General features: G+C 49.1%; 1 protein-coding gene across 1 annotated transcript in view; it reads right to left on the bottom strand.

The window, feature by feature from the left end:
* LOC124022294 (ankyrin-2-like) overlaps nt 1–13,439 on the bottom strand; it is a gene marked incomplete at its 5' end in the record, with an annotated part of 88,681 nt that overhangs the window by 9,094 nt on the left and 66,148 nt on the right. The window contains 2 exons of the mRNA XM_046337216.1: nt 499–8,428; nt 8,512–10,901. Coding sequence (XP_046193172.1) covers nt 499–8,428; nt 8,512–10,901 — 10,320 coding nt within the window. The remainder of the gene's footprint in view (nt 1–498; nt 8,429–8,511; nt 10,902–13,439) is intronic.

Here is a 13,439-nt window from a genome sequence, read left to right on the forward strand (position 1 = left end):
CTGTGGAGGTCATGGTGCTGATGATGGGTGAAGTATGAAGCAGGGCTGATGTTCTGATCCATACTGCTGATGACAATACCTGCTCTACTCGGACCACCACGACAGTGTATTTGTAGTCGATTAGTACTTAAACGGATGGAAAGACTGTGGCATTCCGAACTCAATGTGGTCATTATTAGTATAAGGAGTTTCAGTAATATAGTAGTCTATTAGATGTCCTGAAGTTAATCATGAGTTTTCTCCTAACACATCTAGGTAAGTCAATCTTGAGATTTAATGTACACATACATAGACAATAGACATCTAGACAATCGTCAATAGACACAGACATTTATATGGAAAAGAAACAAGACAACACAGCACAGGACAAGACAACACAGGACAAGACAACACAGAACAGGACAAGACAACACAGCACAGGACAAGACAACACAGGACAAGACAACACAGAACAGGACAAGACAACACAGCACGGCACGAAATGACAAAACAAGACACACAACAGAAAAGTGACAGATGCTTGGTCTTGACTAAGACAAAGAAAGGTCTTCCAAGGAGCAGAGAAAGAGAGAAAAGGAAGTGGCAGATTTATGGTACCTTGCTTCCGCTCCGTTGTCCGATCATCCCAGATTCGCTGCATCTGAGTTTCTACTGAGTCTTCCCAGATGGGTCTCGACTCAAACACCTCCCCCGTCACCGAGGAAGCTCGAACCCGTGTCTGAGTCGACAACGCCCTCGTGTCCAGGGCAGATCTGCGAGGCGTTGGTCTGTCATACTTGAAGATAACAGAATCTGGACTGTTGTGATCACCGCTGCTGCTGATGTCGTCGACATCCAGAGAGGATCGGAGGGAAAGCTCTCGTACGTCAGAGCCCTGGTCTCTGTCGGGCTGGGAAGAGGAGGAGGAGGAGGAGTGGGCTGTGGGTTTGTGTTTGCCCATGACAGGGAGTCTGGAGGTGAGAGGTTTGGATTTAGTTGCAGGATGGTCGCTGTCGGAGTGACTCCTACTGTCTTTGTCAGTTAAGATTTTCTTCCGGGCTCCAAAATCCTCCTCGGACCTCGTCCTCCGGTCCTGAACAAGAGATTCCTCCACTGTTGATTTCTGCTCAAGGCCGAGGTCTGATTTCATTGAACCGGCTTTAATGGGTATCTTTGATTTGAAACTGCTTTCATCCTTAGCCACAGTGTCTGCTGTAGTGTAGGACATTGCCAGGACACTAGAGGGTGCAACTGAGATGTCAGACCCTTCCAGGACACTAGAGGTGTCAGACCCTGCCAGGACACTAGGGGGTGCCATTGAGATGTCAGACCCTTCCAGGACACTAGAGGTGTCAGACCCTGCCAGGACACTAGGGGGTGCCATTGAGATGTCAGACCCTTCCAGGACACTAGAGGTGTCAGACCCTGCCAGGACACTAGTGGGTGCCACTGAGGTGTTAGACCCTGACGATGTGTCATACCCTTGCAGGACACTAGGGGGTGCCACTGAGGTGTCATACCCTGCCGAGGTGTCATACCCTTGCAGGACACCAGGGGGTGCCACTGAGTCATAATAGCCAGCGGGCATCTCAATGACAGAACCCTGCTCCTCTTCCTCTTCTCCTTCATCCTCAAGAGATGAGTCGGATGACTGGCGGACCTGTTCAGAGTACACAGAGCGGGTGACAAGAGTAGTGGTGGTAAACATCTGGAGTTCAGCTATAGTCGGGTCTGGAGAATCTACCTCTAAGAAGCTTCCCATCTTCGCTTCTAGAAGGGGGAATGTTTCGGCTTTTGGCTCCATTTTGATGGAGGTACTGGGTTTGGCCACTGGTTTCCCCCTCTGATCAGCCTCGGGTAATGGTATAGTCTGGAAGGAGGAGTCAGAATCATCTTTGGTTTGGTCCCCCTTCTGGAGGTGTAGATCACCAATGGCAATAGTCTGTTCTGTTCTGAGAAGATCGGGGCTAGCGCAATCTCCAGTGTCCTCGAACAGAACCTGGTCAACTGGGTGTTCTCCTATGTGAAAGAAGGCATAGCCCTCGCCCTCCTCTTCAACGCTCCTCCTTGTCATGTCGATAGCGCCCCCTCTGGTCATTTCAAAGAACTTCCCTTCCTGGAACTGGAAGGGGTTGGGGGTGCCCCCCTCGGTTGGTGTGCGACCCGGTGTGATGTCAGGGGTACGGCGGTCTTCCACGAGAGCCATCATCCTTCGTTCCTCCGCCTCCACACGTGCTGCGAAGGCTTCGTCGTCATTGTCATCCTCGTTGTCGTCTGACATGGCACTCCATGGGACCAGCTCTCCTTGAACAGGCATGTCTTGGGGATGCATTTCCAACACGGCCTTACCATTCGCATCCTTCACCTCCTTGAAGCTTTCATCGTCGGTGCACGACACCTCTGGTTTGACTGACTGACTTTCACCAGACTGACTGACACTCAACTGTGACTGATCCATCTCCACCTCGTGTGCTTGCATAGCTGATATTACATCTATCTTCTCTTTCTGCTCAGTACGTTCACTGATATTTTCACTGATGTTCTCTGTGGTATATTGTTCTCTTTCAGTGCTTAGTGAACGATATTCAAGGTGCTCAGAGACCAGTTTTCCTGATGGTGGATGTCCTGAGGCACTGTATGGTAGGTGAGCTTCATAGTGAACTGAACTATCCAACGCAGTTACTGCACCAGGGACTGAGGGTTGGATTTCAGCCACAGTTTCAATTTCAGACTGAAGAGTACCGGCGTCGGTTTTGGGCTTAGATGATTTTGCCTCCCTGTCCATCAGGTCAACGATCGACTGACATTCTTCATAATCCTCAGAGTCTGATAACACAGAGCCGTCTGAGGGTTTCCCGTCTGTCTTCGTTTTAACGTCCTGCTCCATCTCCTCAAAGGTTTTGATCTTGGCGGCCATTTTGAACATCTCCTCCTCTGGGGTGAACTGTCTCTGGCCGGTCTCGCTGCCCTCTGCATCCACGTCGTCCATATCATCCTCAGGGTTTGAGCTCAGATTTATGGGCATGGAGAGCCACTCAGGGTCTTCCACCTTTAATGGGAGGGGACCCTCGCGCTCACCATCCATTTGATAAGTCCGTTTGGAGTAATCCTCATTCTCAATGTTGCTGACGTGCTCCTCACCGAGACAGGCTCTAAGCTGAGAGTAGTAGTCTTCATACACAGCTGTCTTCTTTGTCGCCTGAAAGCCTGTGTCTTGTTTCAGTTCAGTAGGGCTGCTCTCCAGTGAGTCAAGGCAGGGGGAGTCCCCGGTTGAGCTTGGCTCTATAGAGTCAGGGGACTTCCTGGAGGAACCTTCATCCATGACAGGACTGGTCTCCAGAGAATCCCCATGGGAGAGTCGTCTCTCTGGGTGGCCCAGGGCCAAAGGAAAGAGGACCTCTAAGTCTGCGGGTCTGAGGGCCTGACCCACACCGTCTGGACTGTGCACAGCTCCATGATCAGCTGCATCCCTTTCATGGCGCTCTGGTACAACCCAACTAGATTCAGGAGCAATTCTGTCTGCTGAAATTGAGTCTTGTAGGTACGGGTTTGAGTATGAAAGTTCTGTAGTTTTGTGGTATGATGGTTTTATCTCTAAATCATCCCAGTCCTCTATGATGGGTCTTGTCTCAACAGTGACCTGGTCGTCCTCTTCAGAGGCTTGAGCGGGGAGAACTGAAACAAACGTCCTTTGAAGGTCAAAGGTCACCTTCTTTGAGTCTCTTGAACGTATCACTGTAGTAGCTGAACTTTCTGATGCTTCCCCCCCAGCTAAACAACTCTGCACAAAGTCGTTATCACCGTACATGACACCGTCCTCCGCAGCTCCTACTTGCACTACATTAACAACATCTCGCTCTGTCACTTTATCTGCTGCGGACCGGTCTACCTGCTCAGTGGAGAACGTGTGGGTTTCCCCTTTGCTCTCCCGTGTAATCACAACCTGTTCAAATCTCTCTTGTACGATGTCGTCCTCCGGTACACCACTGAGATCTACAGGTCTGTCTTCTAGGTACTGTTCTAAATCTCCACTGAGGAGTGCCTCCATGCCCGATGTATCTTTAACTCCTACAGCTGGTCTGGGCGATGTCTTCCTTTCGATCATGAATTCTTGTAACATCGGTTCCTGAACTGGGTTCAAGATTATCGGTTCGGCACCCCGAGCGCCACCATCATCCATGCCTTGCACTTTCCACCAGTCTTCTTTTTCTGTCTCAGTATCTTCTGTAGACATGTCTACCTCCTTTGTGGAGAAAATAAGTGATTGTTGCTTGTCATCCCTGGCAAGGATGGTCTGTTTCAAACTCTGTTGTTGGTCGATGTCATCCTTTGGTGAACCACTATTTACCATACATCTCTGTTCTAGGTAGTGATCCATATCTCCCCTGAGGAGGAACTCCATCCCTGACATATCGCTCACCACTGTAACCAGTCTGGGAGGGGGTTTCCTTTCCATCCTGACTTCTTGTAACAGTGGTTCCTGAACTGTCATCACTTCAGCGCCACGGACAGGTGATGGTCTCTGTTCTAGGTCGTGATCCATATCTCCCCTGAGGAGGGACTCCATCCCTGACATATCTCTCACCACTTTAACCGGTCTGGGGGAGGTCTTCCGTTGGATCATGACTTCTTGTAACAGCGGTTCCCGAACAGGGGACGGAGTAGCTGATTTGGTTTCTACGACTAAATCTTCAGTTTCTGGAAAGATTTCTTCATCACCATGAATCACATCTCCTAGTACTTTGATCCCATCCATTCTCTCTGTCTCTTTATAAACTGTGGGCAGGTCAACCTCCTGAGTGGGGAATGTGAGTGGGCTCATCTGTGGGGTGTCTGCTAATCCTTCGTGTTTCTCACTCTCCCCCGTGCTTGAATGGGGAGTCCTGGTTCCTAGGCTTGTCCTGGGAGAGTCCGCTGCACCTTCATGCTTCAGACTCACAGGGCTTTCATTCCCCACCAGGTTCTCAGCCTTAGTGAATAACTCATCCCGCCTGTCTTCGTGCATACAGGGGCTGAAAATGAAGGTTGGGGTGTCGTTTGTGTGGTCTGTTGGGAGCTCCTCCTCGGCTGCTTCAGCCTGTGGGTGGTTGTCATCCCCTATAAACGAGGTCTGTCTGAACAGCTGGTACTCTGTACTGTCTTCCAGCTCGGCCTTGATGTCAGCGCTAAAGTCCTCAGAGGGTTTCCTGTCTGGGCTGATCTGCATCTCCATAGAAGACTTCCTGTCTGGTCCCATCTCTGGTTCCTCCAGCTGCATCATCTCTACAGAAGACTTCCTGTCTGTTCCCATCTCTGGTTCCTCCAGCTGCATCATCTCCGTAGAAGACTTCCTGTCTGGTCCCATCTCTGGTTCCTCCAGCTGCATCATCTCTATAGAAGACATCCTGTCTGGTCCCATCTCTGGTTCCTCCAGCTGCATCGTCTCTATAGAAGACTTCCTGTCTGGTCCCATCTCTGGTTCCTCCAGCTGCATCATCTCTGTAGAAGACTTCCTGTCTGGTCCCATCTCTGGTTCCTCCAGCTGCATCATCTCTGTAGAAGACTTCCTGTCTGGTCCCATCTCTGGTTCCTCCAACTGCATCATCTCTATAGAAGACTTCCTGTCTGGTCCCATCTCTGGTTCCTCCAGCTGCATCATTTTTGTAGAAGACTTCCTGTCTGGTCCAATCTCTGGTTCCTCCAGCTGCATCATCACCGTAGAAGACTTCCTGTCTGGTCCCATCTCTGGTTCCTCCAGCTGCATCATCTCTATAGAAGACTTCCTGTCTGGTCCCATCTCTGGTTCCTCCAGCTGCATCATCTCTGTAGAAGACTTCCTCTCTGGTCCCATCTCTGGTTCCTCCAGCTGCATCATCTCTATAGAAGACTTCCTGTCTGGTCCCATCTCTGGTTCCTCCAGCTGCATCACCTCTATAGAAGACTTCCTGTCTGGTCCCATCTCTGGTTCCTCCAGCTGCATCATCTCTGTAGAAGACTTCCTGTCTGGTCCCATCTCTGGTTCCTCCAGCTGCATCATCTCTATAGAAGACTTCCTGTCTGGTCCCATCTCTGGTTCCTCCAGCTGCATCATTTTTGTAGAAGACTTCCTGTCTGGTCCAATCTCTGGTTCCTCCAGCTGCATCATCACCGTAGAAGACTTCCTGTCTGGTCCCATCTCTGGTTCCTCCAGCCGCATCATCTCCATAGAAGACTTCCTGTCTGGTCCCATCTCTGGCTCCTCCAGCTGCATCTCCTCTGGGCTGCTCCATCCATCCTCTGGTAGAGCCTTGCCTAGGAAGATCCCTCCATCCTCTGGTAGAGCCCTGTCTAGGATGATTCCTCCATTCTCTGGTAGATCCCTGTCTAGGAGGATCCCTCCGTCCTCTGGTAGAGCCCTGTCTAGGAGGATCCCTCCATCCTCTGGTAGAGCCCTGTCGAGGATGATCCCTCCATTCTCTGGTAGAGCCCTGTCTAGGAGGATCCCTCCGTCCTCTGGTTGAGCCCTGTCTAGGAAGATCCTTCCATCCTCTGGTAGAGCCCTGTCTAGGAGGATACAACTGTCCTTTGGTAGATTCCTGTCCAGAGGGATCCCTCTGTCCTCCGGTAGATCCATGTCTAGAGGGATCCCTCCATCTTTTGGTAGACCCCTGTCTAGGAGGATCCCTCTGTCCTCTGGTAGAGTCGTGTCTAGGAGGATCCCTCTGTCCTCTGGTAGAGCCCTGTCTAGGAGGATACAACTGTCCTTTGGTAGATTGCTGTCCAGAGGGATCTCTCTGTCCTCCGGTAGATCCATGTCTAGAGGGATCCCTCCATCTTTTGGTAGACCCCTGTCTAGGAGGATCCCTCTGTCCTCTGGTAGAGTCGTGTCTAGGAGGATCCCTCTGTCCTCTGGTAGAGTAGTGTCTAGGAGGATCCCTCTGTCCTCTGGTAGAGTCGTGTCTAGGACGATTCCTCCATCCTCTGGTAGAGCCCTGTCTAGGAGGATCCCTTCATCCTCTGGTTGAGGCCTGTCTAGGAGGATCCCTTCATCCTCTGGTTGAGGCCTGTCTAGGTTGATGTGTCTGTCCTTTGGTAGAGCCCTGTCTAGGAGGATCCCTCCGTCCTCTGGTAGAGCCCTGTCTAGGAGGATCCCTTCATCCTCTGGTAGAGCCCTGTCTAGGAGGATCCCTTCATCCTCTGGTTGAGGCCTGTCTAGGTTGATGTGTCTGTCCTTTGGTAGAGCCCTGTCTAGGAGGATCCCTCCATCCTCTGGTAGAGCCCTGTCTAGGAGGATACAACTGTCCTTTGGTAGATTCCTGTCTAGAGGGATCCCTCCATATTTTGGTAGACCCCTGTCTAGGAGGATCCCTCTGTCCTCTGGTAGAGTCGTGTCTAGGAGGATCCCTTCATCCTCTGGTTGAGGCCTGTCTAGGTTGATGTGTCTGTCCTTTGGTAGAGCCCTGTCTAGGAGGATCCCTCCGTCCTCTGGAAGAGCCCTGACTAGGAAGATTCCTCCATTTTCTGAAAGATCCCGGTCTAGGAGTATCCCTCCGTCCTCTGGTAGAGCCCTGTCTAGGATGATCCCTCCGTCCTCTGGTTGAGCCCTGTCTAGGAAGATCCCTCCATCCTCTGGTAGAGCCCTGTCTAGGAGGATACAACTGTCCTTTGGTAGATTCCTGTCTAGAGGGATCCCTCCATATTTTGGTAGACCTCTGTCTAGGAGGATCCCTCTGTCCTCTGGTAGAGTCGTGTCTAGGACGATTCCTCCAGTATCTGACAGATCCCGGTCAAGTTGGATCACTCCGTCCTCTGGTAGAGCCCTGTCTAGGAGGATCCCTCCATCCTCTGGTAGAGCCCTGTCTAGGAGGATCCCTCCATCCTCTGGAAGAGCCCTGTCTAGGAGGATCCCTTCATCCTCTGGTTGAGGCCTGTCTAGGTTGATGTGTCTGTCCTTTGGTAGAGCCCTGTCTAGGAGGATCCCTCCATCGTCTGGAAGAGCCCTGACTAGGATGATCCCTCCGTCCTCTGATAGAGCCCTGTCTAGGAGGATCCCTCCATCCTCTGGAAGAGCCCTGACTAGGATGACCCCTCCGTCCTCTGATAGAGCCCTGTCTAGGAGAATCCCTCCATCCTCTGATAGAGCCCTGTCTGTAGAGATTCCTCCGTCCTCTGGTAGAGCCCTGTCTAAAAGAATCCCTCCATCTTCTGGTAGAGCCCTGTCTAGGAGGATCCCTCCGTTCTCTGGTAGAGCCCTGTCTAGGATGATCCCTCTGTCCTTTGGTAGAGTCGTGTCTAGGAGGATTTGTATGTCCTTCGGTAGAGCCCTGTCTAGGAGGATTTGTCCGTCCTCTGGTTGAGGCCTGTCTACAAGGATTTGTCTGTCCTTTGGTATAGCTCTGTCTAGGAGGATCCCTCCGTCCTCTGGTTGAGCCCTGTCTAGGTTGATACCTCCGTCCTCTGGTAGAGCCCTGTCTAGGAGGATCCCTCCGTCCTCTGGTAGAGCCCTGTCTAGGAGAATCTCTCCATCCTCTGGTTGAGCCCTGTCTAGAGGATCCCTCCGTCCTCTGGTTGAGCCCTGTCTAGGAGAATCTCTCCATCCTCCAGTAAAGCCCTGTCTAGGAGAATCTCTCCATCCTCCAGTAAAGTCCTGTCTAGGAGGATCCCTCCACCTTCTGGCAGAACCCTGTCTAGGAGGATCCCTCCGTCCTCTGGTAGAGCCCTGTCTAGGAGAATCTCTCCATCCTCTGGTTGAGCCCTGTCTAGGAGGATCCCTCCGTCCTCTGGTTGAGCCCTGTCTAGGAGAATCTCTCCATCCTCCAGTAAAGCCCTGTCTAGGAGAATCTCTCCATCCTCCAGTAAAGTCCTGTCTAGGAGGATCCCTCCACCTTCTGGTAGAGCCCTGTCTAGAGGAATCCCTCTGTCCTCTGGTTGTATTCTGTTGATGTTAGTCGCTGACTCCTGCAACTGAACTGTAACATGAATTATCTCAGAGTCTTCAGAGTGTTCCCTTTCTAAGACATGAGTTATCTCAGAGTCTTCAGAGTGGTCTCTTACTAAGATCAGATTTGGTTCATCATCCACCCCTTTGTAATGGAGAGCCAGAACATCACTATGCGAGCAGAGGATTGTGGAAGTTGGAGTTTCTGCTGGCGTATGCTCTGTGGGACTGGTTTCAGCTCTGTAGGTCTCACTGTCGATCACTGCCTCGGAGCTCGATGTGGAGGTTGTGGATGACGTCATGGCTTTGTGCTCGAAGAGCCCCGTTTTGTTCTTGGAAGGATCCTGGCCAGTCTGGAATGCCTTCATCAGCTCCCGGACAGACATCGTCTCCTCCAGCCTCTCCGTCTGAGACCGGGGGGATTTCGGAGATCTGGGAAGCTTAGGAAGATCTGGCATCTGGGGCTCACCCGTCTCCTTAGTGATGGTGATGAAAGTTGTGTTCTGAGGGACTGGCGCCTGTGTAGGCTTTCGCTTACGGCCATCCTCCCCCTCTTCCTCTTCCTCAACCTTCTTTTGCAGAGCTCTCACTCTGTCCTTTATGGATCCGATAGGGGTTTCCACGACCAGGGGCGACACTGGGGGCTCCATGACTGGGGTTGGTCCAGAAGGCCCAGACCAAGTTTCAGACCCAGACCCGAGCCCAGACTCCCCAAGTACGACATCCCAATCCAGGGTTGCAGTCGGTTTAAACTCAGTCCCGGGCCCCACTCCAGGTCCAGACCCAGACACCACTACAGGCATAGACCTGGGAACCACTACAGGCTCAGACCTGGGAACCACTACAGGCTCAGACCCAGGAACCACTCCAGGCATAGACCTGGGAACGACTACAGGCTCAGACCCGGGAACCACTCCAGGCATAGACCTGGGAACCACTACAGGCTCAGACCCAGGAACCACTCCAGGCATAGACCTGGGAACGACTACAGGCTCAGACCCGGGAACCACTCCAGGCATAGACCTGGGAACCACTACAGGCTCAGACCTGGGAACCACTCCAGGCATAGACCTGGGAACCACTACAGGCTCAGACCCGGGAACCACTCCAGGCATAGACCCGGGAACCACTCCAGGCTCAGACCCGGGAACCACTACAGGCTCAGACCCGGGAACCTCTCCATGCTCAGACCCGGGAACCACTACAGGCTCAGACCCGGGAACCTCTCCAGGCTCAGACCCGGGAACCACTTCCTGCCTCGCCTCTCCCAGAACAACATCCCCATCAAGGGACTCCTCAGAGCTCATCCTCTCCAGCTCCCCCTCGGAACTGCTGCATCCAGAACGTTCCCTGTCCCTCAACTTCTTCCTGATCGGCTTTTTGATCTCAGGAGGATGGCGTTTGCCTTCCCGCTTCAGAACGACCTGATCTAATCTCTCCTGGACTATGATGTCCTGTAGTGGGCAACTGGTTACGCCAGATCTCTCTTCTAGGTGCTGGTTCACGCCTCCACTGAGGTGAGACACCATACCTGACATATCTCTAACCTCTTTGGTAATTGTGGGAGAGGTCTTCCTCTGAATGTTGACTTCTTGTAGTACCGACTCCTGAACATCAGAGGGAGTCATGGCTTTGGCTTTCGTCTGAGAGAGAAGAACCAACTCCTTGTCCTCCATTTTGGACATCTGCAGTACTTTCTCTTTGTTGTTTGTGAATCTAGTATCTCCCCCTCGTAAAATATCTCCAACCTTCTCCAAATCCTCTTTCACCTGTTCCATGATCTCAAACGGCTCCCCGGGTTCCTCCTCCATCCCTGTCCTTCCTCCTCCTCTTCCTCCTCCTCCTCTTCCTCTATCCGAAGGGCTTGGGTGTTCAGTTTGCTCTGTCGTCAAGATGGCAGACATCTTGATGAGGTCGTGTTTCATATCGGAGACCTCTGAAAGGAGGTCAGGGCTGGCCAGCATGGCTGGGTCTAGCACCTGATTGGTCGGCAGCGTGTAAGTATCTGTCGACTCCGTCTCGTCGTCTTCCATTTTGAAAAAAAGGAGGAAACCAAACCAAAAGGTGTAAAGAACACAAGGGGAGGATGGAGTGAAGGGGAAGAGAAGACATCGGAAAAAAACCGTGGTCAGGGCAGAACATATCACAGTATATCTTCTGTTCAACACAGGGAAAAGGGAAAGCAGCTTGACAACGGGAGAAGAGTGGTGAGTTCTCCAGAGGAGCGGGGGACGGGAGATGGGGGGCAGGAGGGCAGCAACAGCAGAAGCGAAGCAAAACAGAAGAGAAACAGAACAGGACGGAGGAAAGATATGGGCAAGAAATAACCTGTCGATACATATTGGTGTGTTTGACTGCACATTCATACAGATGCCACAGGAAGTAGTCTAAAGACAACAGGAAGTAGTCTAAACACAACAGGAAGGTATAAAAAATAAAAATGGGGAGCGACCTGAATACCAGGGTTGGGGTCAATTCCATTTATATTCAATTCAGGAAGTAGACTGAAACTCCAGTTCCAAATTCCAATTCTCTTCAACGCTTTTCAATTAGGAAAATGTGGAATTTGAATTTTTGCTTTACTTTCTGAATTGACCGTTTGAATTGTAATGGAATTGACCCCCAAACCCTGCTGAATATGGAACAAATGGAGGAAGAAAAAAAACAGACTGGTTTTACACAAACAAAGATCTCAAGATTGTTTCTCAACATGACCGGTTCATGTCCACTGACAAAAGCAAACAGAGAGAAAAGAGCAGAATGTTTCCCGCCCATGTTAATATAATCAGTAAAACTATATATAAACACATAAACCTCAGTTAATGTTGTAAATAGATATCTAATCAGTAAAACTATATATAAATAAATAAACCTCAGTTAATGTTGTAAATAAATATCTAATCAGTAAAACTATATATAAATACATGTAGATAACCTCAGGTAATTTGTTAAAAAAAATATCAGTGATCTAAGAAAAGAGATGCCAGTGATATAACAGGTGAATTAATTGATAACAGAAAACATACCAGTGATATAACAGGTGAATTAATTGATAACAGAAAACATACCAGTGATATAACAGGATAATGAACTGATAACAGAAAACATACCAGTGATATAACAGGCTAATGAACTGATAACAGAAAACATACCAGTGATATAACAGGCTAATGAACTGATAACAGAAAACATACCAGTGATATAACAGGCTAATGAACTGATAACAGAAAACATACCAGTGCTATAACAGGATAATGAACTGATAACAGAAAACATACCAGTGATATAACAGGCTAATGAACTGATAACAGAAAACATACCAGTGATATAACAGGCTAATGAACTGATAACAGAAAACATACCAGTGATATAACAGGATAATGAACTGATAACAGAAAACATACCAGTGATATAACAGGCTAATGAACTGATAACAGACTAACAAACATATACCACATGTATGTGTGAGTCAAGTTATTTTCATGCAGAGCAAAGAAAGTGTTTCGACAACCACGAAAGTAAAATAAGTGAGTGATCGGAGACAAAAAATAAACGGAACATTATCCCATTATATCAATATTAGATCCCATTATATGAATATTAGATCCCATTATATCAATATTAGATCCCATTATATCAATATTAGATCCCATTATATCAATTCCTTCTTTGAATGAATTCCATGCAAGCAAAAATCAGGAATGAAATGACGTTCGTTTTAACATATTGTCATAGTACAGTGTGTGTTTTAATCAGCCGTCCAATTACATTTAAATAACTGGAGGTCAGCCGTCCAAATACATTTAAATAACTGGAGGTCAGCCGTCCAAATACATTTAAATAACTGGAGGTCAGCCGTCCTAATACATTTAAATAACTGGAGGTCAGCCGTCCAAATACATTTAAATAACTGGAGGTCAGCCGTCCAAATACATTTAAATAACTGGAGGTCAGCCGTCCTAATACATTTAAATAACTGGAGGTCAGCCGTCCTAATACATTTAAATAACTGGAGGTCAGCCGTCCTAATACATTTAAATAACTGGAGGTCAGCCGTCCAAATACATTTAAATAACTGGAGGTCAGCCGTCCTAATACATTTAAATAACTGGAGGTCAGCCGTCCTAATACATTTAAATAACTGGAGGTCAGCCGTCCTAATACATTTAAATAACTGGAGGTCAGCCGTCCTAATACATTTAAATAACTGGAGGTCAGCCGTCCAAATACATTTAAATAACTGGAGGTCAGCCGTCCTAATACATTTAAATAACTGGAGGTCAGCCATCCTAATACATTTAAATAACTGGAGGTCAGCCGTCCTAATACATTTAAATAACTGGAGGTCAGCCGTCCAATTACATTTAAATAACTGGAGGTCAGCCGTCCAATAACATTTAAATAACTGGAGGTCAGCCGTCCAATTACATTTAAATAACTGGAGGTCAGCCGTCCAAACACATTTAAATAACATTAATAAGGTTATATATTCACAGTGGAAGTGCCATGGCAAATATATGGCTTCTCAAACATTCATACAGCATCTCAAACATTCATACAGCAT

This window comes from Oncorhynchus gorbuscha, unplaced genomic scaffold, assembly GCF_021184085.1.
Source record: "Oncorhynchus gorbuscha isolate QuinsamMale2020 ecotype Even-year unplaced genomic scaffold, OgorEven_v1.0 Un_scaffold_1326, whole genome shotgun sequence".
Classification (NCBI taxonomy): Eukaryota; Metazoa; Chordata; class Actinopteri; order Salmoniformes; family Salmonidae; genus Oncorhynchus; species Oncorhynchus gorbuscha.